At 42.5% G+C, this 27969-nt stretch overlaps 1 protein-coding gene and 1 pseudogene across 1 annotated transcript in view; one reads left to right on the top strand and one right to left on the bottom strand.

Annotated features, from left to right (window-relative positions):
• Positions 1 to 27969, top strand: part of LOC132225556 (probable ubiquitin carboxyl-terminal hydrolase FAF-X) — a 273762-nt gene that overhangs the window by 30269 nt on the left and 215524 nt on the right. The window contains 1 exon segment of the mRNA XM_059680650.1: positions 14369 to 14621. Within this exon segment, the coding sequence (XP_059536633.1) occupies positions 14526 to 14621 (96 nt within the window). The 5' untranslated portion in view covers positions 14369 to 14525.
• On the bottom strand, positions 9117 to 9721 carry LOC132225658 (MIF4G domain-containing protein-like; annotated as a pseudogene).

Here is a 27969-nt window from a genome sequence, read left to right as displayed (position 1 = left end):
GAGCATCTGGTCGATCGGTCGTTCTGGTCATTATGCCCTTTCGTCTGGGGCTTTTATTATATAGGGTAATTTCTACTTTAATTTGAACTTTTAACTCTTAGAAATCTCAATTTTTTTATGATAATCAAAAAATAAATAACCAGCATTCCTTGGATTGATATTTAAGAACACACTTTAAACATACTCTTAAAATACACTTTCAATTAAGCATAAGACATTATGTCAACAGTTCCAAATCCTCTTTATAGACTTTCTGCAATAGAAAGCTAAAAAGCAGGTGAACTTAAAACTTATCTAGCAATTAATGTCTCAGTATTGTATGTTTAGATGTTTAGTAACTTTCATTAAACCCAGCAATGCTTCAAAATTTCAAGTTATCCAAGACTTTGGGAAATTATAGGTATATGTAATTTTTACTGAAAACACTTTATTAAAAATCCTTCATTTTAGTTCTACTTATCTACTTATCTACTTACTTATAAGTAGAGGGGTCAGGTCTAAGCCAGCAGACAGACATCCTTTTAGGGGTCCTAGACTGCGAGAGGATGCAGGCCGAGCTGAGGGCCCCTCCACACCAGTGCACAAATCGGACATCCCTCTCACAATCTGGGCCCACTGGCTCTCAACTGCTCACCTGCCTGCCTGCCTAATCACCTCTAACTGCCCACCCTGATGGCCTGGTCACTCCCAACTTCCCCCCAACCCTGCTGGCCTGGTTGCCCCCAACTGCCCCCCCCCACCAGCCTGGTCACCCCTCACTGCCCCCTCCCACCTTACCAGCCTGGTCACCCCCAACTGTTCCCCCTGCCGTCCTGGTTGCCCCATGCAGCCTGCTGTTCAGTCGTTTGGTCACCCCTCACTGCCGCCCCCCCCGCCCCCCCCCCCCCCCCCCCGGCCCGTCTGGTTACCCCACACAGCTTGTTGCTCTGTCGCTTGATCACCCTTCACTGCCTCCCCTGCCGGCCTGGTCACCCCACGCAGCCTGTTTGGTTGTTGCGGTTGTGACGGTCCCTTAGGCTTTCATATATATAGACTAGAGGCCCAGTGCATGAAATATGTGCACAGGTAGGGTCCCTAGGCCTGGCCAGCAATCAGGAGTGATTGGGGCCTTCTTTCTGCTGGCCGGGGCTTTCCTTCATTTCACACTGCTCCCTGGTGGTCATTGCATGTCATATCGAGTGGTTGAACTCCCACTCAGTCGAACTCCCAAGGGGACAATTTGCATGTCAGCCTTTTATTATATAGGATGCTGCCCCTGAAAGATGACCTTGAGGTGTTCCTTGGGTTCAGTCATCAATTCTTCCCCTTTTGCGGTCCTCTTCACTCTGGTGTGATGGATCCAGGGTTTTAGCCCTGCCAGCTTCAGAGCATTTGTAGTGGTGAGACATAACTCAGGGTCCTGTTCATTTTTTCCTCCAGATGGCCTAACATCCTTTCTCTGCTCATGCCTGTCTAACTGCCTACCACACGTCCCCTCAAGGATCTTGGCACTGAATTCATTCAGAGAAAAGGGGCATAGGATCTCTTCTGTAGCTGCTTTATGCTGAGGAGGGACAAAGTTTTCCTCAGAGCCAAGAGATCCTTGTTCTCTGTCAGAGGGATGACGAAGTCTGGACAGGGAAGGAGGTGGCATTGGTGTCTAGAGGTGGTATTCTCTGAGTACAAGTAGGGCTTGTAGCCTGGTGGAGTCAATTGTGTTATAAATTTTAGTATTATTGCTGTAATAGCTAGAGATAAATTCAGATCCAGTTAAACCATAGGTGAAAAATAAAACTCTGAGTCTAATATTCATAACTGTGTGTTGTAGAGTCTACTGAAACACCATTTCCCTCCCAAAAGTCATCCTCATTTTTATTTATTTACTGATTAAGTCTAGTTTCAATTTGGCTTTATTGCATTAATACAATAGGAATAGCAATTGATCAGACAGGCTTTTTAAAAAATCTGCTTTGCCAGAATCTCATGATTGAGCTCTAATCAGCCCCTCGGGCAAAGAAGCTTAGCCACCTAGCTGCCATCAGGTTTGCCTGCAATACCTGTAGACTTAAGTGAATTCTACTTTTTCTTAAAGTTCCCAAAATGTCTTGAGCTTCCTTCCTTGCCATCTCTCAGGAAAGCAATCTTCATTCCTTACCTGGAAAGAATGCCATGAACCATGTGACTAAGCAAGATACCAAGCTATTTCTCCAAGGTGCTTACATTGGCTTCGGAGTCAGTTTTCATTCCTTAAAGCTTGGCTAAAGCTTTCTGGCGATCAGGGGGTTGGGGCGCCTTCCCCTGTCAGGAATAGAGCAGGGCCGATAGGGAGGTTGTGGCCCCGCCCCCTGTCACACACAGAGCCGCAGGGCGATCAGGGGGTTTGGGTGCTGCCCCCTGTCACGCTGATCCCGGAGCCGGGAGGCCTCGTGGCTCCGCTGATCCCGGTGCTGGGAGGCATATTACCTTTTTACTATATAGAATAGAGGCCTGGTGCATGGGTGGGGGCTGGCTGGTTTGCCCTGAAGGGTGTCCTGGCAGGGTGGGGGTCCCCACTGGGGTGCCTGGCCAGCCTGGATGAGGGGATGATGGCTGTTTGCAGCTGGTCACACCCTTCAGGGTGGGGGTCCCCACCCTTTTAATAAGACAGAAATGGGATTAATTCTAGGTTGAGTACTTTCTTACCTGTGCTTTTGTCAAATCACAGTATCTTAGAGCCTCAGGTTTATTTTGTTGTTGTCATTGGTTTCAGAGAGAGAAAGGGACAGGGAGAGAGAGACAAAATGTTGAGAGAGAATCTTCTGTCAACTGACTCCTGCATGCCCCCTGCAACCCAGGCATGTGCTCTGACATGGAATTGAACTGTGATTTCCTGGTTCATAGGTCAATGCTCAACTACCAAGTCACATCCGCTAGGGAGCCTCAGTTTTTTAATTCATAGAACAGATAGCACAAAATCAGTGTAACCTTGAAAAATTGAGGGTCTTTTGTTTTTTTAAGTCATTCTTTTATTTTTCAATTACATTTGACATATTATATTTGTTTCAGGTATACCCCAATATTAGCCATTATAAAACTTACTAAGTGATCACTCCAAAAAATCACATGCCTTTCTGACATCATACATAGTTATCCTATGTGATAAAAGCCTAATATGCTAAGTGTCTGGCCATCCAGTTGGCCATTCAACCAAAAGCGTAATATGCTAATAATATGCTAAGGCCACTCAACTGCTCACTATGATGTGCACTGACCACCAGGGGGCAGACGCTCCAACCAGTAGGTTAGCTTGCTGCTGGGGTCCGACTGATCGGAATGGAGCAAGATGGGCTGGACACGTCCTGAAACCCACCTGCTGTCCCTCCCTGATTGGCCAACCTCCCACATCCCTCCCTGGCCCCGATTGTGCACTGATGGTGGTCCCTCCGCCTGGCCTGTGCTCTCTCACAATCCAGGTCCTCTCGGGGGATGTCGGAGAGTTGGTCATGCCGAGGGACCCCACTGGTGTACAAATTCAGGCAGTGGGCCTCTAGTCTATATATAAAAAAGCCCAATGACCAAACAGTGAAATGACCAGAACAGCTGGTCATCCAGTTGCTATGATGTGCACTGACCACCAGGGGGCAGACGCTCAATGCAGGAGCCCTGGTGGTCAGTGCGCTTCCACGGTGGGAGCTCCGTGGGAGCTCTGCTTAGCTGACTGGGATGAGCAGCCACTAGCAAGCCCAGGGTGAGGCCAAGTCTCTGCAGCTATCAAATACCTGAGACATCCAGACTCTGTCCTGACCCCACCAACGGATGCAGGCCCTCTAAGGTGTGTTCTAAAAAGAGCGTGGGTAGCTGGCATAGGCAGATGACAAGAGGGGATGTGACTGTGGACCCCTAGGGAAGCTGTCCTATGTGGCTGAGGATCCTGTAGCATGATTGCCCTGAACATCCTTGATGGTGTCACCGACCTGGCATCACAGATTCAGGACATTCAGCTCTCTGCCAGGTTCCTCCAGGACACAGAACATGCCTTTACCCAAGACATTATCCTGAAATATCAGCTCAGACTAATCCTCATTCAAAAGCTGTTTGGAGGGCAGGTCCACAGCTGTTGGCTGACTGGAATGAGCAGCGTTCCCACAGTGGACCGATCCCTGCAGGCCACACCCCCTTCTCCCCCTCACGAATCTGTGCAATGGCCTTTAGTTAAAATATAATTGACTGTTCCCTGTGCTGAGCTCTATATCCCTGTGACTGTTTCTCATTGATGTTTCTAACTCTCTATCCCTCTCCCTTCCTCTCTGTAAAATATCAATAAAATATATTTTTTAAAAAAAGAGTTAGAAACATCGATGAGAGAGAGACATTGATCAGCTGCTTCCTGCACACCTCCTACTGGGGATGTGCCCGCAGCCAAGGTACATGCCCTTGACCGGAATTGAACCTGGGACCCTTCAGTCCTCAGGCCAACACTCTATCCACTGAGCCAAACCGGTCAGGGCTCTTTCTTTCTTTTTAGTAATTCTTTATTGTAGAGAGTATTGCATATGTCCCCTTTCTCCCCCCATAGGCCCCCTCCCACTTACCTTGACCCTCACTGCTACGTTGTCTGTGTCCATGGGCTATGCATATATGTATATGGGTTCTTAGTTGATTACTTCCCATCCACCCACCCACCCTCCCTTCTTTCCCTCCGAGAATCTGTACTCTGTTCCATGCTTCCATGTCTCTAGATCCATTTCATTCATCAGTTTATTTTGTTACTTAGATTCTACATATGAGTGAGATCATGGAATACTTGTCTTTCTCTGACTGACTTATTTCTCTTAGCATGATAACTTTCCATGTCCCTCCATGCTGTCTCAAAGGGTAAGAGATTCTTCTTCTTACTGCTGCATAGCATTTGATGGTATACTTGTACCACAGCTTTTTTATCCACTCATCTACTGATGGGCACTGGGGCTATTTCCAGATCTAAGCTATTGTAAACCATGCTGCTATGAACATAGGGGTACACACATTCTTTTTGATTGGTGTTTTGGGTTTCTTAGGATATATTCCTAGAGGTGGGATCACTGGGTTAAATAGCAGTTTCATATTTAATTTTTTGAGGAAAATCCATAGTTTTCCATACTGCCTGCACCAGTCTGCATTCTCAGCAGCACTACTAAGGTTCTCTTTTTTCCACATCCTCCCCAGCACTTGTCTTGATGATGAGTTGATGGTAGCCATCTGACAAGTGGAGATGATACCTCATTGTGTCGCTTGCATGATGATTACTTGGAGCATTTTTTCTTATGTCTCTTGGACATCTGTATGTCCAATTTGGAGAAGTGTCTATATTGGTCTTTGCCCATTTTTTAATTGGACTGTTTATCTTCCTTTTGTTAAGCTGTTTGTGTTCCTTATATATTTTGGATATTAATGCTTTATCAGATGTATCATTGCCAAGTATGTGCTCCCATACAGTGGACTACCGTTTTGATTTGTTGATTACTTTTGCTGTTCAGAAGCTTTTTATTTTGATGTAGTCCCATTTGTTTATTTTCTCCTTAGTTTCCTTTGCCCAAGGGGATGTACCCATAAACATGTTGCTATGAGATGTTCCTTCCTATTGTTCTAGAATTTTTATGGTTTCACAACTTACATTTAATTCTTCTATCCATTTTAAATTTATTCTGGTGTACGGTGTAAGTTGGTGGTCTAGTTTCACTGTTTTTTGTGTGTGTGTTTTTTTGGATCAGAAAGGTTTACTAAGAAATTCCCACCCTGAACTGTGTAGCATGGGATACAGTACTGCCACCCATTAAAACTGACTGGAGGAGGGAGAAACCAAGATGTTGGCATAGGTTAAACACCTGAAATTGCTGCCTCGCACAACCACTTCAAAAATACAACTAAAAGACAAAACGGACATCATCCAGAACCACAGGAAGGCTGGCAAAGTGGAAATTCTACAACTAGAAGGAAAGAGAAAAGCACACTGAGACTCAGGAGATGCGGGAGTAAAGTGCAGAGGTACGGAGGTATACGCGGAAAGGGCTGGCAACTGAGGACTTGGTTGTCTTTTTCAATCGAGTGGGAATCTAAAGTTCCCAATAGCTCTGAACTCCAGTTCTGGGTTAGTCTCTGGGGACTCAGACTCATACGGGGAGAAACTGGACTGTCTGGCAGCGGGCGGAACTCGAGGGCAGCCTTCTTTCAGAGGTGCTTGCAGCGATTACCGTGGGACACTGAGACGTGGGGCCTCTTAGGACAGGGCTGAGGATCAGCCATAGCTGTTTGCTTCGCCCTGTTGATTCCCTGATACCCCACCCCACCCAAGCTGTGTGCAGAGGCTTTTGCATATAAATGCCTTGGCCCTTTGCAACCTAAAATTACCTAAAAAACTGAAGCTGAGTTAGAGAGACCCAGAACATCCAAAAGAAGGCCCAAGGCCCCACAGCAGCTTGCATTGCTTCACAGCTGAGCCTCATCTGGGCACCTCCAAATCCCAAACAAAGAAGAGGAACCTGCAGATCTCTCCGTAGCTCCTGCCGGTAGCCTCAGGCAGAGGCTAAATTAGCACCTCCTTCGATCCAAGAGCCAGTGTACCCAGTGGTCAGAGTGGGACCTTCCAGATTACAACTCCTCAGATCCATAAGAGATACACTCAGGGGGCAGACTCAGTGAGCACCAAAGCCCCACTGAAGCAAGTCCTTCCCCAGAGGGGTATTTCCAGCACAGAAGTTCTCCCACCATAAACACAGCTGATTCTCACAGCCAGTTGGCCTGGAGGTCAATTCCTCCCAGTGATACCTACAACAATCAAGGCTTAACTACAACAAGACTGTGCACAAAGCCCACAAAGGGGCGCACCAAGAGTGTCCACCTCAGGTAATTGGGGAGGCTGAGCCACTGGGCCCTATAGGATACCTAGCACAGAAAGCCACTCTACCAACACAGGGAAGCAGCCAAAATGTGGAGACAAAGAAACAGGTCACAAATGACAGAAATGGAGGAAAGCAAACTACTGGATATAGAGTTCAAAACCACGGTTATAAGGTTTTTCAAGAATTTTCTAGAAAGTGCTGATAAATTTAGTGAGACCCTTGAGGACATGAAAAAGGACCAACTAGAAATTAAGCATACATTAACTGAAATAAAGAATAATATACAGAGATCCAACGGCAGACTAGAGGATCCCAAGAATCAAGTCAAAGATTTGAAATACGAAGAAGCAAAAATCACCCAACCGGAAAAGCAAAAACAAAAAAAAAGGATCCAAAAATATGAAGGTAGTGAAAGGAGCCTCTGGGACAACTTCAAGTGTACCAACATCCGAATTATGCGGGTGCCAGAAGAAGAGACAGAGCAAGATATTGAAAACCTATTTGAAGAAATAATGACAGAAAACTTCCCCTACCTGGTGAAAGAGAAGTCCAGGAAGTGAAGAGAACCCCAAACAAAAGGAATCCAAAGAGGACCACACCACCCTAACCAGTTTGGCTCAGTGGTTGAGCGTCGGCCTGAGGACTGAAGGGTCCCAGGTTCAGTTCCGGTCAAGGGCATGTACCTTGGTTGTGGGCACATCCCCAGTAGGGGGTGTGTAGGAGGCAGCTGATCGATGGTTCCCACTGATGTTTCTAACTCTCTTCCTCTCTGTTAAAAATCAGTAAAATATATTTAAAAAAAAAAAGAGGACCACACCAAAACACATCATAACTAAAATGCCAAGAGCAAAAGACAAAGAGAATCTTAAAAGCAGCAAGAGAAAAGCAGTTAGTTACCTACAAGGGAGTACCCATATGACTGTCAGCTGATTTCTGAACAGAAACTATGCAGGCCAGAAGGGAGTGGCAAGAAATATTCAAAGTGATGAATAGCAAGAACCTACAACCTAGATTACTTTATCCAACAAAGCTATTATTCAGAATTGAAGGCCAGATAAAGAGCTTCACAGATAAGAAAAAACTAAAGGAGTTCATCACCACCAAACCAGTATTATATGAAATGCTGAAAGGTATTCTTTAAGAAGAGGAAGAAGAAGAAAAAGGTAAAGATAAAAACTATGAACAACAAATACATATCTATCAACAAGTGAATCTAAAAATCAAGTGAATAAAAAATCTGATGAACAGAATAAACTGGTGAATATAATAGAATCAGGGGCATAGAAAGGGAGTGGACTAACAATTCTTGGGGGAAAAGAGGTGTGGGGGGTTGTGGGAAGAGACTGGACAAAAATTGTACACCTATGGATGCGGTCAGTGGGGGTGGGGGTTAAGGGCAGAGGATGGGATGGGAACCGGGTGGAGGGCAACTATAGGGGGAAAAAAGAGGAACAACTATAATTATATGAACAATAAAGATTTAATTTAAAAAACAAAAACAAAACTGACTAGAGGAGCTGTAGCTGGTTTGGATCAATGGATAGAGCATTGGTTTGCAGTCCCAGGTTCCTCCCGGTCAAGGGCTACAGTCCAGGTTGTGGATTTGATCCCCAATAGGGGGTGTGCAGGAGGCAGCCGATCCTGATTTTCTCTCATCATTGATGTTCTCTCTCTCTCTCTCTCTCTCTCTCTCTCTCTCTCTCTCTCTCTCTCTCTCTCTCTCTCATCAATAAAAATGTTAAAAACACAAAACTCTAAAAAAAAACAACTGACTGCAGGAAATAGGCCTGTTTCCACAGTGGTTGTTATACAAAATGTATAAAAGTTTCTGCTGTGACTTGTGCTCTGCACCTTTCCCCGTTGACATTCCAAAGCTTCCTACGAGTGGCTGTGGGTACTCATTTTATAAATGGGAAACTGAGGCACCAAGACCCTGTTGTACCAGTAATTACACACTGCAGTGGTTCTTAGGAGTTGCCCTTCTCTTCCCTGGCGAGATGGGAGGTATGAGAGAGACTGAGTGGATGGGGGAAGGGAGACAGGGCTGTGTAGTGTTTTCCCCAATCCCTGGAGTAGGAGGAGGAGGAGAAGATGCTCAGGACAGAACCACTGGATAACTGGGCACCTCTCCAGAGCTGCTGAAAGACTGGAAATGAAAAAGTCTTTGGTGGAGAGGCAAAGACTGTGCTGCTAGGTGGGAGGTGGGTAGAAGCAAGGCCAGTTTTGCTAGGAGGGGAAAGCCTGATATGGAGGCCTAGTCAGAAATCACACTTCAGTAACTCAGTGATCTCCAGCAGCAGCCGGAGTTAGGGAACAGGTTGGTCGGGAACGGAGCCATCCAGGACAAAAGCTCATCATTTGCTGCCCGTTCATTTCCAGCTGCTCCCCAACCTCGTGTAGCTGTAGCACCAGGCAGTCCACCTCCTCCTCCTTGCTCAGACTGTCACAGTCAGAGTTCACCAGGGTCATCATGGGCATGCTGTTCACCCTTAATTAATCAAAGATGCTGCAGGTAAAGGTGACATAACAGACCCAGCCCTACGGCAAGCATGTGCGGCAGCTGCTCCTGAGCCTGGTACTCCTGCTGCAGCTGGTTGAGGAGTCCATGCTGGAAGACACTATGGCCTGCATGCTTGCTCTCTGCTTGAATCATGGCATAGTGCATGTGTCTTGCTTCCTTGCTGAACATGCGGTCTTGCAGGGAATGGGCCACAATCACATTGGCCACAATCTCCAACTCCACGGCACATGGGTCTTTGAGTGTTGGCTTCTGCAGCTGCTGGGTCTCTGCATCAGAAGACTGGATTTTATGCTCCTCTCCACCAGGCTCCCCCATGACCATCGACCCCAGAAGCTCTTTACTGGGGCAGAGTTAGTGACAGCACCTGGCCCCACCGGTGCCAGCCTGGGAGCCCAGAGGCCATTTGACCAGCTTGGGCCACTGCTATAGTTTCATTTTTTTGTATGTGTCTGTCCAACTTTCCCAACACTGTTTATTGAAGAGACCATCTTAACTCAATTGTATGCTCTAACCTCCTTTGTCAAATATTAATTGAATGTAATGGCTTGGGTCAATTTCTGGGATCTTTTCTGTTCCATTGGTCTATTTGCCTGTTCTTATACTTGTACCAGGCTGTTTTGATTACAGTGGCTTTGTAGTATAGTTTGATATATGCTATTGTGATTTCTCCAACTTTGTTCTTCTTTTCTCAAGAATGCTGCAGGTATTTGGGGTCTCTTTGGTTCTGTATAAGTTTTTGGAGTATTTGTTCTAGATCTGTGAAATATGCTGTTGGTATTTTAATAGGGATTGCATTGAATCTATAGATTGCCTTGGACAGTATGGACATTTTAATGATGTTGATTCTACCAGTCCATGAACACAGTATATTCTTCCATTTGTTTATATCTTCTATCACTTTTTTCAACGTCCTGTAATTTTCCAAGTACAGGTCTTTTGCCTCATTTGTTAAATTTATTTCTACATATTTTAACTCTTTGGTGCAATGGCAAATGGGATTGTTTGTTTAGTGTTTCTTTCTGAGAATTCATTATTGGTATATATAAAAGCCATCTATTTTGGGGTGTTCATTTTATATCCTGCTATATTGCCAAATTCATTTATTAACTCTAGTTTTTTTGTATAGTCTTTAGGGTTTTCTATTTACAATATAGTGTCAAGTGTGAATAATTAGAGTTTTACTTCCTCCTTTCCAATTTAGATGTCTTTTATTTCTTCTTCTCTGAGTGCTGGCTAGGACTTCCAGTACTACCCTATATAATAAAAGGCCAATATGCAAATTATCCCTTCATCTGGGAGTTCAACCAGGGGGCGAGGCTGCTTGGCCAACCACTCTCAGCCCCTCCTCCTGACCAGCCCTGCTCTCAGTTGTCTCCACTACCCTGATCGGGGCCAGGGCCGGCCTCCCAACCATGATTGTGCCCCCTGCCCCAATCGAGGGTGGTCCAGCCGACCAATCTCCTGCGGCCCCTACCCCCGGCTGACCCTGCCCGATCGGCCCTGATCAGGGCGGGCTGACCGAACCCCACCCATGCACAAATTTGTGCACAAGTCCTCTAGTGTTGAATAAGAGTGGTGAAAACAGACATCCCTGTCTTGTTCCTGTTCTTAAGGGAAAAGGCTTTAGTTTTTGCCCAGTGAGAATTATGTTTGCTGTAGGTTTGTTATATATGGCTTTTATCATATTGAGATATGCTCTTTCTAATCCCACCTTGTTGAGAATTATTATCCAAAATTGGTGTTGGATTTTGTTAAATACTTTTTCTGCATCTGTTGATATGACCATGTGATTTTTGTCTTTTCAATTTGTTTATGTGACATATCACCTCAATTGATTTCCAGCTGTTGTACCAGCCTTGCATCTCTAGAATAAATACCACTTGGTCATGGTGTATGATCTTTTTAATATGTTGCTGGATCTTATTTGCTAATATTTTGTTGAGGATTTTAGCATCTGTGTTCATCAGGGATATTGGCCTGTACTTCTCTTTCTTTGTAGTGTCTTTATCTGGTTTTAGAATAGGATAATGCTGGCCTTGTAAAAAGAGCTTGGAAGTGTTCCTTCCTCTTAAATTTTTGGAATAATTTTAGGAGCATAGATGATAGTTCTGCTTTGAATGTTAGGTAAAATGTCCCTGAGAAGCCTTCTCGACTTGGGCTTTTGTTTGCTGGGAGTTTTTATTGTTGCTTCTATTTCATCAGTTGTTATTGGCCTATTCAGTTTTTCTGTTTCCTCCTGATTTAGTTTTGGGAGATTGTAATTTTCTAGGAATTTGTCCATTTTATCCACATTGCCCAGCTTTTTGGCATATATTTCATAGTATTATCTGACAATCCTTTGTATTTCTGTGGTGTCAGTGGTCACTTCTCCATTTTCATTTCTGATTTTATTTATTTTACTCCTCTCTGCTTTTATCCTTTCAAAGAATCAACTCTTGGTTTCATTGGTGGCTTTTTTTGTATTGTTATTTTTCAGTCTCTATGTTATTGATTTCTGCTTTGATTTTTATTATTTGTCTCCTTCTACACTGTCCACCAACACAGCAGCTCCAGTGTTGAGTGGGATCGGGCTGAAACCGACTCTCCAACATCCCCTGAGTTGTCCCGGATTGCAAGAGGGCGCAAGCCAGGTCGACAGACTCCACTGGTGCACGATCAGGGTCAGCGAGGGATTCAAGTGGTTGGCCAGCCGGGGAGGGACTGCAGGTGGGCTCCAGGGCATGTTCAGCCCGTCTTGCTAAGTCCCAATTGGCTGGACACCAGCAGCAAGATGATATACCAGTCTGAGCATCTCTCCCCTGGTGGTTGGTGCACATCATAGCGACTGGTTGACCAGTTGACTGACTGCCCCCTGGTGGTCAGTACACGTCATAGCGATCGGTTGAGTGGCCTTAGTATATCATTAACATATTACGCTTTGATTGGTTGACTGGACAACCGGACACTTAGTATATTAGGTTTTTATTATCCTATCTAATAAAAGACAAAAAGGGCAATTGACCATACCTTCGCTACACTTCCCATTGGCTAATCAGGGTGATATGCAAATTAACCGCAAACAAAGATGGCGGTTAAGTTGCATACTAGGCTCCAAGCGGTGGAGTGAAGCAGCGAGGCCTCACATCCCCGGGATTAGCAGAGCCGTGAGGCTTCATAGCCCCAGGATCAGCAGAGCAGTGAAGCCTGACAACTGGGGCGGGGGGGCCGGGGGGGGGCGGTGTGCTGTGGCCGGAACCCAGCCAGAGCAAGGGCCTGGGTCCCGGATGCCAGAGGAAAACTGGTGCCAGCAGCAGCCAAGGGAAGGGAAGGCTTATTGCACGAATCTCTTCATGCAACAGGGCTCTAGTATAGGATATTTGCTGATTTCAGAGAGGAAGGGAGAGAGGAGTAGAAAAATCTATACTAATAATAGAGGAACATGCAAATTGTCCAGGAAGCCGTCACGGTAACAGTAATGACCAGCAGGCTGCGTGGGGTGACCAGGCTTGTGTGGGGGCAGTTAGAGGTGACCAGGCCGGTGGAGGGTGGGGGGGCAGTTGGGGGTGACTAGGCTCGTGTGGGGGTAGTTCGGGGCAACCAGGCCGGCAGGCAAGTGAGCAGTTAGGAGCCAGTGGTCCTGGGTTGTGAGAGGGATGTCTGAATGCCAGTTTGGGCCTAAACTGGTAGTCAGATATCCCCTGAGGGGTCCTGAATTGGAGAGGATGCAGGCTGGGCTGAGGGGACCCGCCCTCCCTCCTCCCCCTGCACAAATTTCATGCACCGGGCCTCTAGTCCTATATAATAAAAGGCTAATATGCAAATTGTCCCCTTAACCAGGAGTTTGACCGTGAATTTAACTGGGAGTTTGAGCAGGGTCAGGGCTGGCCAGTTGGCCAATGGCTTGCAGCCCCTCACCCTGGCCAGCTCCACTCCCAGATGCCCCCCCACCCCACCCCGATCGGGGATGGGGCTGGCCTGCCAACTGCCCATGGCCCCAATTATGGAGCACTGGCTGGACCCCACCCATGCACAAATTCATGTACCGGGCCTCTAGTCAATGGTAAAAGAGAATCATTTATCAGCTGCCTCCTGTACGCTCCCCATTGGGTATAAGTTCCGCAACCTGGCATGTGCCCTTAACCTGATTCAAACCCGGAACCCTTCAGTCCACAGGACGATGCTCAATCCACTGAGCCAAACCAGCTAGGGCTTCATTTGTTTGTTTGTTTGGTGACTGCTGAATGCACAAATTTACTAGACCTATTCAGAATAAATTTAAAGTTACTATAATACATATAGAAAACTTTTCTGTGATATTAGACTTTTCACACATACTTAATTTTAATTTACACAAATGTGTCTACATAAGTAAAAACATGTAAACTAATTTGTCTAAATTTTAATGTACACATTTAGAAAAACCTTTTTTATGTAATGCACTTTTGGCTCTAAGGGACACCCCCTCGCCCCAATTAGTTTATTATATTGAGATTTTAGTATAGTTTTTTTGTGGGATTAAAAATCATCTGCTTCCTATACAACTTTTTAAATGAGAATGTCTATATACAGAAAATAAAAGTGAAACAGAGACTGATTTTTAGGGGGGACTACATGGAGGTGTGTATGTATGTATATATCAGGGATTTTTTTTATCTACTTAGTCTTAATCTTATCCTTATAAAATCATATTGTTTTTCTCTGAATTTCGTTTTTCATTTTACTTACTAAAAAGAAATCTTCATCCTGCTTTTGAGTATTTATATTTTCACAGTGTATTTAAGGCAGCATTTGATAGTCATATTACAGATTCTGAGTCAAAAATGAGAACTAAGAACCTTAAATTTCCTCTTAAATTATAAATAGTATTAAGACTGTACCTTTATGGTTTCTTATAACCACTGGTACAACAATATGAATTTAAATTGAGTTTACAGCATATAGATTCTGGTGCTGTTAGTAAACATTGACAATTGGAATGCCTCATTATTTATATTTTATATTTAAAAACGCATGCCTTTTTTTCTGCTTTTAGGTTATGAAATGGTCTATGCAAGATGGTCTGTCCTTGAGTTCAAGATTTTAAGGCTGACATATGCTGGCATTTTATCTTCTATAGGTGGACTATAATTTCTTCTCTTGCAACAACAACATAAACAGATACAGTAGCAAAGATCTGTTCTGTGTCCAGTATGACAGCCACAACTCGTGGCTCTCCAATAGGAGGGGATGACAGCCAGGGCCATACTCCTGATGGACAGTCTCAACCTCCTTTCCAACAGAATCAGGTAGGACATCAAGGCTTTGTTATTCTGGGTGCTAAACAGTATCACACACCGTGAATAATTTGTAAAGTTATCATCAAAGCTATTGCCATTGTAAGTTACACTTAAACATTACTGAGACTCTTAGCAACTAAAAACCTACTGTACATGTTTGAGAGTGTACTGCTTTTGTTTGTTTTTTATGTAAGACCTTGTGTGTGAATTTGAGGGTAAAAACATAAAAGCAGTCATTGTACCCTTTATTTATAAGCACACTAACCTTATGACTCTGATTAAATAATATAATAATATGTAAGCCTTAGTTGCAGTGTCAAAGTTTTATGCATGCCTGCATGGAAATCTTTTTATTTTCTTTGGAATTATTTGTATATGATAAATGGAAAATAATTGTAAAAGGCTTAACATTAGTCCTTTATTTCTGATTTTGGTAATTTTTACTTTTTCTTGTTCAGTTTTAGGAAGGATTAATCAATTTTATTACATTGTGCAAATTATTCTCTTGGTTTTGTATTTTCATTTGTATATGTTATTTTTAATCTTTATTAGTTCACTCCTTTGGGTTTGGTTTGCTATTTTCTGGTTTCTTACTAAGGAAATTTAGATAATTGTACAGCTTTTTGTTTTCATATTTTCTAAATACTGTAAATCTTGCCAAATCACATTCCATGACTTTTGATGTATTTTCTATCTCCTGTCATTTAGTTAACATCTTTTAAAATTTGTGCTCTCATTCTTGTGGGATGTTAAAATTTTTTAAAATTTTATAACATGTGCTTCATTTTTAAGCAGTTGGAAGATTTTCTACTCAAATCCTTTGTGGACAGAGACTGTATTTTGTTAGTGATGTCATTACTTGGGAATCTATTGAGACACTGCCCAATGTATTTTAATTTACTAAGTACTTGAAGAAAAATTATATATTACTAGAGGCCTGGTGCATGAATTCATGCACAGATGGAGGCCAGCCGAGGTGAGGGGCCACAGGCAGTTGGCCAGCCAGCCCCGCCCCCTGGTCGAATTCCCAGTCAAGGGACAATTTGCATATTAGCCTTTTATTATATAGGACTAGAGGCCCGATGCACAAAAATTCATGCAAGAATAGGCCTTCCTTCACTTGGCTGCTGGCACTGGCTTCCCTCTAGCACCCAGGACCCAGGCTTCCCTCCGTTCACTGGCAGGCACCAATGTTCTGGGCTTTCCTCTGTCCACCAGCAGGCACCCGGGACCTGGTCTTCCCTTGCAGCCCCAGCTTCATCCTGAAGGGTGTCTGGCCTAATCAGCATATTATGCTTTTATTATTATAGATGATGTGGCATTTATTATACATGTCAGTTGAGTTATTCGCAGTTTGCTCATTATACTTAACATATGTTCCAAGTAGCCTTGTTTTGTTCTGTTTTAAATCAGTTGGTTTTGTCCTAGCCAGGTTTGTTCAGTGGACAGTGCATCAGTCTGCAGATTGACAGGTCCCAGGTTCAATTCCGGTCAAGGGCACATGCCCGAGTTGCAGTCTTTATTGGGAGCATGCGGGAGGCAGCCTATCAGTGATTCTTTCGGATCATTGATGTTTCTCTCTGTCTACCTCTCCCTTTCTCCTTGAAATCAATAATAATATATCCTATATAATAAAAGGCTAATATGCAAATCAACTGAATGGCAAAATAACCAGTCGCTGACCCGCACTGACCACCAGGGGGCAGATGCTCAATGCAGGAGCTGCCCACTGGTGGTCACTGTGCTCCTACCGGGGAAGCGCCACTCAGCCAAAAGCACTGAGCCGGGCTTTCGACTGGTGAGCGCAATGGTGGTGTTGTTGGGACCCTCTCCCGCTTCATGGCAACACTAAAAATGTCCGACTGCCGGCTTAGGCTTGCTCAAGTGGGGAGCAGGCGTAAGCCATTAGTTGGACATCCTCCAAAGGCTCCCAGACTGCAAGAGGTTGCAGGCCAGGCTGAGGGATCCTCCCCACCCCCCCACACCCCATGAGTACAGATTTTCATGCATCGGGCCTCTATTTTAAAAATAAGTAAATAAATTAGGTGTTTTATTACTAGTTAAGACATCTGTTAATCACTACCTGGAACTGTGGACTTACCCATTTCACTGTTTTAGTAATTCTAGCTAGATATATTTTGAACTTACAAGATGCATACAAAATTGGAAATAGTTTTATTTATTTTTTTTGTGTGTGATTGGCCCATTAACTAAAGAGAGATCTCTTTAATCTCCAGTAATTCTTGCTACCTTAAGATCTCACACATAGTGGTGGTTGTCATATACTTACTTTATAGTTGTATTCTATAAAGTAAGTGTATAGTTGTAATGCAAATATATTACAATAATAAATAACAAATGAATAAACTGTGTTTTGTATACTCACAATTGTAAATCTACATTTGTGTATTCTTGTGTTAGTATAACTTTACTACCTTTTTTGAGAGGGAGGAGGGTTATTGTTATGAGGGACGTCTTTTCCTGTCCTCATATTTAAAGCGCTTACTATTTATGTTGTCTTTTATAAATTACCCTAAATCCAATCATTTTAAATGTTCTCGTTTTATTTTTGTTTTTATTTTTTAATATGCTTTTATTGTTTTTCTTAGAGAAAGAGAGGAAGGGAGAGGGACAGAAAGGTAGAAATATTGATCGGCTGCCTCCTGCATGCAACCTGAGCATGTGCCCTGACTCGAAATCCAACCCATGACCTCCTGGTTCATGGATCACTGAGCCATGCCAGCCAGGCCTTTTTTCATTTTTCATAGGCTTTTTCGTTTTTCGGTTCACAATAGAGTTGAGCAGAATGTACAGAGTTTCCATATGCCTGCCCCTAATCATTTATCCTCCTCCACCAGAATGGTATGTTAAAAATCAGTGAAAGAAACTACATTGACACATCGTTATCACATAAGCTGTAGTTTATATTACACTTCACTTTTGTATATACTGGATTTTCTACAAATGTTTAGATTTATTGATACACTGTTATAATTTTACTAGAGGCCCGGTGCACAAAAATTTGTGCATTCGGGAGGGGGGCGGTCCCTCAGCCCTGCCTGTGCCCTCTCGCAGTGTGGGACCACTCGGGGGATGACCACCTGCTGACTTAGGCCCACTTTCTGGGGGATTGGGCCTAAGCTGGCAGTCAGACATCCCTCTGGCAGCCCGGTCGTTCTGCTATTAGGGTCAATTTGCATATTATCCTTTTATTATATAGGATAGAGGCCTGGTGCATGGGTGGGGGCCGGCTGGTTTTCCCTTGAAGGGTGTCCTGGGTCAGGATGGGGGTCCCACTGGAGTGCCTGGCCAGCCTGAGTGAGGGGCTGAGGGCCGTTTTCAGGCTGGCCACAGCCCCTTCAGGGTGAGGGTCCCCGCTGGGGTGCCTGGCCAGTCTGGGTGAGGGACTGAGGGCCGTTTGCAGGCTGGCCACAGCCCCTTCAGGGTGGGGGGTCCTGCTGGGGTGCCTGGCCAGTCTGGGTGAGGGGCTGAGGGCCGTTTTTAGGCTGGCTAAACCCCCCAGCGGGGACCCTCACCCCATGAGGGTGTGGCCAGCCTGGGTGAGGGGCTGATGGCTGTTTGCAGCTGGCCACGGTCCCCAGCCACCCAAGCTCCCACTGGAGGCTGGCTGGAAGCAGATATCTGTTATGCCCAGATTTCAAGATCCCCCAAGACAGACCACTAGGTCGCCGAGTCCGATGCAAAAGCAGAGAGTCTTTAATTCAAGCCCGGGACTTGGTCCCCCCCATGCCTCCATTACTGGATGCAAGAGAGAGCCCCGAGTCCCAAAGGAACAAAGAATTTATAGGGCTTGGGTTCGGGGGGTGGGGGCACACTCTGACCACTGATTTGGCCGATTCCAGTTGGTTGAGTGAGGGCCGGGGGCTAGTGACGCAAGGGCAGGGTGCAGCTAGGGTCTGGTTACACAAAGACAGGGGGGTGGCTAGCATACTCTTGGCCTTGGGCTAGTTTTCCCCCACTTTCCCATTGGCTGAGATAAGGGCAGGCTGAGTAACTGATAAATTCAGCGGCTTTTTCTTGGAAGAGGGGATAAGGATACAGCTATCAGTCCTGTTCTGTCCTTTCAGTATCTGGAATTTATTTGTCTTCTATAATTGAAACTTTGTTGCCATGAGCGGAGGCCACAGCTGGTTCGGAGCAGGCGAGAAGCTTGGCTTCCTCCATCGCCCAGGCAACCAAGCCTCCTGCTTGCTCCAGCTCCATGTCTGCCGGCCGCCATCTTTGTTGGGTTAATTTGCATACGGCCGCTCTGATTGGCTGGTGGGCGTGGCTTGGGCGTAGCGAAGGTACGGTCAATTAGCATCTTTGTCTTTTATTAGTGTAGATCACTGCCTTAAAAACTAGTCCTTTCATTCCTCCCTTCCAGAAACCCTGGGCCATGACTTTTTTTTAAATCTGGCTTTATAGTTTTGCCTTTTCCAAAATATAATACATTTTACATCAGAAAGTAGCATTTTCAGATGGGCTTCTTTCAGTTAGTCTTATGCATTTTAAGCTTTTCTCTGTTTTCATAGCTTGATAGCTCTCTTTAAAAAAACACACAAGCCAAAACTGGTTTGGCTCAGTAGATAGAGCGTCGGCCTATGGACTGAAAGGTCCCAGGTTCGATTCCGGTCAAGGGCATGTACATTGGTTGCGGGCACATCCCCAGTAGGAGATGTGCAGGAGGCAGCTGATCGATGTTTCTCTGTCATCGATGTTTCTAACTCTCTATCTCTCTCCCTTCCTCTCTGTAAAAAATCAATAAGATATATATATTTTTTAAAAATTAAAAATAAATAAATAAACACACAAACATTTTATTCGTTGAATGTCTGATGAATATCTTGGTTCTTGGTTGCTTCCAAGTTTTAGTACTTTTGAATAAAGTTAATATAAACATCCACCCATATTCAGGTTTTTGGGGGGACCTAAATTTTCAATTTATTTAATAAACACCTATGCATGTGATTGATGGATTGTATGATTACAGTATGTTTAGTTTTTGGTGGGTTTTTTTTTTTGTTGTTGTTGTTGTTGTTTTTCATGGCCTAAATAGTTTACTTTTGTGGACATTGGTGAGGGTTTGGTCTTTATTTATTTATTTACTTATTTTTTTATTCTTTAAATTAATAAATCTTTATTGTTCAGATTATTACAGATGTTCCTCTCCCCCCGCCCCCCCCATAGCTCCCCTCCACCTGGTTCCCATGCCATCCCATGTCCTTACCCCCTGTCACTGTCCTCATCGATAGGTGTAAGATTTTTGTCCAGTCTCTTCCCGCACCCCCCACACCTCCTTCCCCCTCAAGAATTGTAAGCCTACTCCCTTTCTATGCCCATGCTTCTATTATATTCACCAGTTTATTCTGACTTAATTTTTAGGTTCACTTGTTGATAGATATTTATTTGTTGTCACTTTGTTGTTCATAATTTTTATCTTTACCTTTTTCTTGCTCTTCCTCATCTTAAAGAATATCCTTCAGCATTTCATATAATACTGGCTTGGTGGTGATGAGCTCCTTTAACTTTTTCTTGTCTGTGAAGCACTTTATCTGACCTTCAATTCTACAGGATAGCTTTGCTGGGTAGAGTAATCTTGGCTGTAGGTTCTTGCTATTCATCACTTTGAATATTTCTTGCCACTCCCTTCTGGCCTGCATGGTTTCTGTTGAGAAATCAGCTGGCAGTCGTATGGGTACTCCCTTGTAGGTAACTAACTGTTTTTCTCTTGCTGCTTTTAAGATTCTCTCTTTGTCTTTTGCTCTTGGCATTTTAATTATGTTGTGTCTTGGTGTGGTCCTCTTTGGATTCCTTTTGTTTGGGGTTCTCTTTGCTTCCTGGACTTGTAAGTCTATTTCTTTCACCAGGCAGGGAAGTTTTCTGTCATGAAAACTCATAGGCTTTCAGTATCTTGCCTTCTCTCTCTTCTTCTGACACCCCAATAATTTGGATGTTGGTATGCTTGAAGTTGTCCCAGAGGCTCCTCACACCATCTTCATATTTTTGGATTCTTTTTTCATTTTGCTTTTCCGGAGGGGTGTTTTTTGCTTCTTCGTATTTCAAATCTTTGACTTGATTCTTGGGATCCTCTAGTCTGCTATTGGATCTCTGTATATTATTTTTAATTTCAGTCAGTGTATGTTTAATTTCTGACTGGTCCTTTCCATTTTTTTTGGCATTCTCATTAATATTCTTGAAGGTCTCACTAAGTTCCTCGGAGGTTTGTAGAAGATTCTTGAGTAACCTTTTATCTGTAGTTTTGAACTCTATATCCTCCATTAGCTTGCTTTCCTCCATTTCTTTCATTTGTGACATGTTTCTTTGTCTCTGCATTTTTGGCTGACTGCGAGGACCCGCTGTGTCTACAGTGGAAGAACTGCTGTGCTGGAGAAACTCTTATGGGGTAGGACTTGCTTCAGTGGGGCTTTGGTGCTCACTGAGTTTGCTTCTTGAGTGTGTCCTTTATGGATGTGAGGAGTTGAAATCTGGTGTCTGACTAGGGGTACCCTGGCTCCTGGATCTCCAAGTCAGCCACTGTGTGAGTCTACCCAGCAGGAGCTACAGTGATATCAGTAGATTGCTCTTCTTTGTTTGGGGTTTGGAAGTTTTGGAGCTCTCTGACCCAGCTGCAGTTTGTTAGGTTAAGCTGCAGAAGCGCAGATGATTCCTTTGCGCCTCTGCGCACAGCTTGGGGATGTAAATTGAGTGGGGCGGGGTCTCAGAGAATCACCAGGGCGGAGCAAACAGCAATGGCTATTGTCAGCCTTCTCTGAAACTCTGGGTCTCTGCGTCCCGGAGTCCCGCGCCCGCACAGCAACAATGATTCCTGTGAGCAGTTCTGCGAAAATGCCACCCTTGCTCTCCGACCCGCTGCAAGACAGTCCAGTTTCTCCCCGTATGAGTCTGGGACCCCAGAGTCTCGCCATAAATGAGTTCAGTGCATTCGAGAGCTTGTATCCCCTTCCGATTGAAAAAAACCATGCACCCACGTGCAGCCGCCTCTCGCACACCTTTGTACCTGTGTTCTTGGCACCTCTGCACTTACTACCCGGTCTCAATGCGCTTTTTTCTTTCCTTCTAGTTGTAGAACTTCCACTCGGCCAGCTTTCCCGTGGTTCTGGATAATAGCTATTTTGTCTTATAGTTGTAGTTTTAATGTTGTTGTGGCGGGCAGCACGTACAGGTTTATACCTATGCTTCCATCTTGATTCTCAGTATGTTTAGTTTTATAAGAAACTGCCAAACTGTCTGTACCATTTTATGATCAAGGTATCTCCCCTGCCATATAAGTAGGGTGGCTGTACCATTTTCGTTTCCCACCAACAATGAATGAGAGTTCCTGTTGCTGCACATCTGTACCTGCATTTGATGTGTAAGGGTTTTAGATTTTGGCCATTCTAACAGATGTGTGTGAAATCTCATTGCTTGTTTTTTTTTAATTTGCTATTTTCTGATGACATGTTGAACAACTTTTCATATACTTATTTGCTATCTGTATATCCTCTTTGTAAGGTATCTTTACAGGACTTTTGCTCATTTTTTAGTGAGTTTTTGTTATTGATGACTTTTAAGAGTTCTTTTTATATTTTGGATAATAGTCCTGTAGTTTGCAATGCTTTCTCTCAATCTGTACCTTTTCTTTCATGAAACAAATTGGTAATTTTAGTGAAATCCAGTTTTATCAATTCTTTCTTTAATGTATGATGCCTTTGATGGTGTGTCAAAAGTAATCGCCAAACCCATTGTCATACAATTTTGCCTATGTTATATTCTATGAGGTTTAAGTTTTGCATTTTACATTTAGGTCTCTGATTCAGTTTGAGTTAATTTTTGTGAAGTGTATATGATCTAGTTTTAGTATGCTCCCCCCCTTTTTAAAAATGTAATAGCCAGTTATTCCAGCAATATTTGTTGAAAGACTATTTTTTTCTCTATTGTATTATCTTTGCTCCTTTGTCAAAGATAAGTTGACTCTGTTTTCTACATCTTTCTCCGTCATTTGAATTTTAACCTATATTTGCTTTTATATCTAACTTTTAAACAAGCTTTAAATTAACTAAGGTCAAGTTGGATTTTGCTTTTTGATCCACTCCATCTTAAATATTTAAATTGCTGATGTTTAAAATTATTGTTGAAATAATTTCAATAATACATCTTCTATTTGTTTTTTTTTCTATTTATAGCCCTTATCCAAATTTTTATTTTTATCTTTAAGTTTGTTTGTTTTTTGTTTCAGTTGAAAATTTTATGATTCCCTTTTCCTTCTTATTAACACTTTTTTTTAATATTTTTAGTGGTTGCCTTAGAGTTTGCAACATACAAACTGTAACACTATACAGCTCCATGGTTAGTTAAATTACTTATAATGACAAATTATTCCTAATCCCTCCCTCTGATATTTTATCATTGAATATCTTCTCGCTTATATTATTTTGAAAAAATTGTTATTTAAGAATAAGAAATACAAGTTATTTATTTTACTTTCAACTTGTCCTCAAATGCTTTTCTTTGTTTATATACATTCAAGTTCCTGTCCTATGTCACTTTCCTTCTCTTTGAAAAACTTAAACATTTTTTAAAAGCCAGATCTAAGATTAAAAATGGTGATTGAGTTAATGGATGCTGCATGGAATTCCAAACTGGAATTACAACTAAAATATAGAAAAACTTACTGAGTAATCAGTGGAAGACTCTCTGGAGAGAACTCTGATATTCAAGGACCAAGTGGAGACTGCATAGAAGCTGGTAGGAGAGTGGAGGTGCAAAAGGGCTGGCTGGCCCCGACAGGCAACAGAGACATCTCAGCTGTGGATAGTTGCCACTGAGACCTGTGGAGTCTAATTCCCAAGCTGGGCCCCTCAGCAGAGAGAACCAGAACTGAGAAGGTACCCATAAAATATCTGGTTGTGTAAAGCAGCAGGGTAGCTGTCCACCAAGGAGAGATGGCTGGAAATTCAGGTACCCTCTTAAAGGGCCAACACATAAAATTCACTGTGGAGCCCCCCTACTTGTGCTCCGAAAGAGGAACAGCAGAGTGGATTGGAGCTCAGTTAGCAATAGCAAGGATGGAGGGCTCTGGGATTGACAGCCCAGTTTCCCGTGCTGAGCCATTCCTTCACACCACAGAGGTCATCTTTCTCATGCAGACAATTGCTATACAGGTGTCATTACCTGGGGGGGAAGTCTGCAGACCTACCCTATTGGAAAATTCCTTGCCCCTTCCGAGACTAACAGCCTCCAGGCAGAAGCAGTTACCATATCCTGTTGAGAAAAACTCTTGCCACATCTATGGGTGATTGCCTGGGGGCAGATAAATCAGAATCCTATTAGTCAGCCTGATATAATTAGTCAGAAAGCTTTCTTGACAAAAGTCCTGCACTAAAGATTGAGAGGCTTAGTAGATCGACCTAATACATAGTCACATAACAAATGGGCAGACAAAATGAGGAAAAAAGAACCAATCCACAAATGAAAGGACAAGAGAATTGTCCAGAAGAAGAGATAAATGAAACCGAGATAAGAAATTCATCTGAAACAGATTTCACAATAATGATGGTAAAGATGCTCAACAGCATGAGAAAAGATATAGTAACTGTGAAAAAAGAACAGTCACAAATAAAGAATGGCAGCACAAATAACACATTGGAAGGAATACACAGCAGATTAGGGAAGGCTGAGGACCGAATCAGTGAATTAGAAGACAAGGTTAAAAAAACCACTCAGAGAACCAAAAGAAAAAAACAGTTAAAACACAGGACAGCTTAAGGGAGCTGTGGGACATGAAATGAAACAGTATTAGAATGGCAGGTATGTCAGAAGAGGCAGAAAGGGAGAGAAATAATAGCAAAAAACTTTTTCTAACCTGGTAAAGGAAAATATCACACAAGTACAGGACGCACAAAGAACCCCAAGCACAAAGAACCCAAACAGGCCCATGCCTAGACACATCAGAATTAAAATGTCAAAAATTAAAAACAGAACATTAAAGGCAGCAAGAGCAAAGCAAATTCTTACTTGCAAAGGAGCTCCATAAGGCTGACACCTGATTTCTCATAAGAAACTCTACAGGCCAGAAAGCAATGTCATGAAGTACTGAAGGTAATGGAATGCAAGGATCTGAGACCAAGGTTATTATATCCAGCAAAGCTATCATTCAAAATAGAAGGTCAGATAAAGAGCTTCCTTGACAAAAAAAAACACGGCTAAAAGAGTACATTACCACCAAGCCAGCATTAAGAAATGCTAAAGGGACTGCTATAATAATAAGAAATAGAGAGTGAAACCTAGCCATATAGAATTTAAATGGCAATAAATGAGCACCTATTGATAATAACCTTAAATGTAAATGAATCGAATGATCCAATCGAAAGGCATAGGGTAGTTGAATGGATACAAACATATGTTGCCTAAAAAAGACACATCTCAGAAGAAAAAACACACAAAATGAGAGAGAATGGGTGGCAAAAACTTTCCATGCAAATAGAAATAAAAAGCTGGAGCAGTAGTACTCATATTCAAAATGAAGGCCATCATGGGACAACAAAGGTCACTACGTAATACTAAAGGGATTGATCCAACAAGAGGAAATAACTCTGGTAGATACATATGCACCCAGTATAGGAGCATCTAAATATATTTTAAAACATTTCTAGAAGACTTTAAAGGAGAGATCGACAATACAGTCATAGTAGGGAACTTTAATACCCTGCTTACTTCACTGGACAGATCTTCCAGACAAAAATTAATAAGGAAACAGTGAATATAAAGGACACACTGGTTCAAGTGGATTTCATTGACAACTTATAGAACATTTCACCCCCAAACTGCAGAATATACATTCTTCTCAAGTGCACTCAGATCATTCACAAAGATAGACCACATATTAGGACACAGATCTCTACAAGATTGAAATCATTAAAAGCGTCTTCTCAGTTCAGAGTGGATTGAAATTAGAAATCAACTTAAGTGAAAATGCCCTAACGCATTAATAGCATGTTATTAAATGGAATGGGTTACCAACGAGATCAAGAAAAAAATTTAAAACTTCCTGGAAACAAATGAAAATGAATAAACAACAACCCAAAATATCTGGAACACAGCAAAAGCAGTCCTGAGAGTGAAGTTCAGAGCACTACAGGCCTACCTCAAAATGCAAGAAAAATCAACTATAAACCGTTTAATTTTACAACTACATTAGAAAGAGAACAAGGGGAACTCAGAGTAAATTGAAGGAAGGAAATAATAATTAGAGCATAAAGAAATGACATAGAGACTAAAAAAAAAAGTCAGTGAAACGAAGAGCTGGTTCTTTAAAAGGATAAAAACTAAACTGATGAACCATTAGCCAGACTAATGTAGAAAAGAGAGAACTCAAATAAAATTGGAAACGAAAGCAGACAGATGCCACAGAAATACAAAGAATTATTTAAAAAATACTGTGAACAACTATGCCAACAAGCTGGACAATGTGGATGAAATGGACAAATTCCTGGAAAATAATGTCTCCCAAAACAATTAGGGAGAAGCAGAAAACCTAAATGTGCCAATAACAACTGTTGAAATAGAGGGAGTAATAAAAAAACTTCCAGCAAACAGAAGTCCGGGTCCAGTTGGCTTCACAGGGGAGTATTTTTTACCAAAAATTCAAAGAACTAACATCTATACTACTCAAACTATTCTTAAAAAAACCCTAAAGGAAGGAACATTTCCAGGTTCTTTTTATGAGGACAGCATTATCCTAATTCCAAAAGTAACTAAGTGCACTACAAAGAAAGAAGTACAAGCCAATATCCCTGATGAATAGATGCTAAAATTATCAACAAAATATTAGCAAATTGAATCCAGCAACGTATTTAAAAGATCATAACCATGACCAAGTGGTATTTATTCCAGAGATGCAAGGCTGGTACAATAGCTGGAAATCAATAAATGTGATATATCGCCTAAACCAATTGCAAGTTAAAAATCACATGATCATATAAATAGATGCAGAAAAATCATTTGACTAAATTCAACACCCATTTTTTATAAAAACCCACAGCAAAGTGGGAATAGAGGGAGCATATTTCAATATGATAAAGGTCATATATGACAAACTTCCAAAAAACACAATAGTCAGTGGGAAAAACTAAAACCATTTGCCGTAAGAACAGGAACAAGAATAGGAAGTCACTTTCACCACTCCTATTCAACTCTAGAGACCTTGTGCACAAATCCATGTACCATGGGGTACCTTGGCTTGGCCTTCAGCATTGGGCTAAAACTGGCTCTCTGACATCCCCTCAGGCATCCTGAATTGCAAGAGGGCAGAGGCCAGGCCAAGGAACCCCATCAGTGTGTGATTGGGGCCGGGGAGGGACTGGCCCATCTCACTCAGTCTTCATTGGCTGGACCCCAGTAACAAGCTAACCTACCGGTCAGAGCATCTGCCCCATGGTGGTCAGTGCGCATCATAGGGAATGGTTGAGCGGCCTTAGTGTATTATTAGCATATTAAGCTTTTATTACAGTACTGGAAGGATAGTACTGAAAGTCCTAGCCAGCGCTCAGAGGAGGAGAAGAAACAAAAGGCATCCAAATTGGAAAAGAGGAATTAAAACTGTATTTGCAGATGACATGATATTGTAACTAGAAAACCCTAAAGATTATACCAAAAAATTACTAGGTTTAATAAATGAATTTGGCAATGTAGCAGAATACAAAATCAACACCCCAAAATTTATGGCTTTTTTATATAACAATAATGAATTCTCAGAACGAGAAACTACACAAACAATCTCATTTACCATTGCAACAAGAGAATTAATTACTTAGTAATAAACTTAACCGTGGAGGCAGAAGAACCTGTTCTTAAAACTATAGAACATTGAAAAAGATAGAAGAAATAAATAAGTGGAAGAACATACTGTGTTCATGGATTGGTAGAATGAACATCATTAAAATTTCCATACTGTTGAAGGCAATCTGATTCAGTGCAATCCCTCTTAAAATACTAACAGCATACCTTGCAGAGCTAGAACAAATACTCCAAATATTTATAAGTAATTAAAACAGACCCCAAATACCAGTAGCAATCTTGAGAAAGAAAAAAAAAGTTGGAGGAATCATAATACCAGATTTAAAGTAATACTATACAGCCACTATAATCAAAACAGTGGGCACAAGAACAGGCATATAGACCAATGAACCAGAACAAAGACCCCAGAAATTGACCCAAGCCATTATGCTTAATTAATATTTGACACAGGAGACTAGAGCATACAATGGAGTCAAGACAGTCTCTTCAATAAATGGAGTTGGGAAAATTGGATAGATACATGCAAAAAAATGAAATTAGGCCACCAACTTACACCATA

The sequence above is a fragment of the Myotis daubentonii genome, chromosome Y (genome assembly GCF_963259705.1).
Source record: "Myotis daubentonii chromosome Y, mMyoDau2.1, whole genome shotgun sequence".
Lineage (NCBI taxonomy): Eukaryota > Metazoa > Chordata > Mammalia > Chiroptera > Vespertilionidae > Myotis > Myotis daubentonii.
The sequence above is the reverse complement of the archived record's forward strand: the minus strand, read 5'-3'. Positions and strand labels throughout refer to the sequence as shown.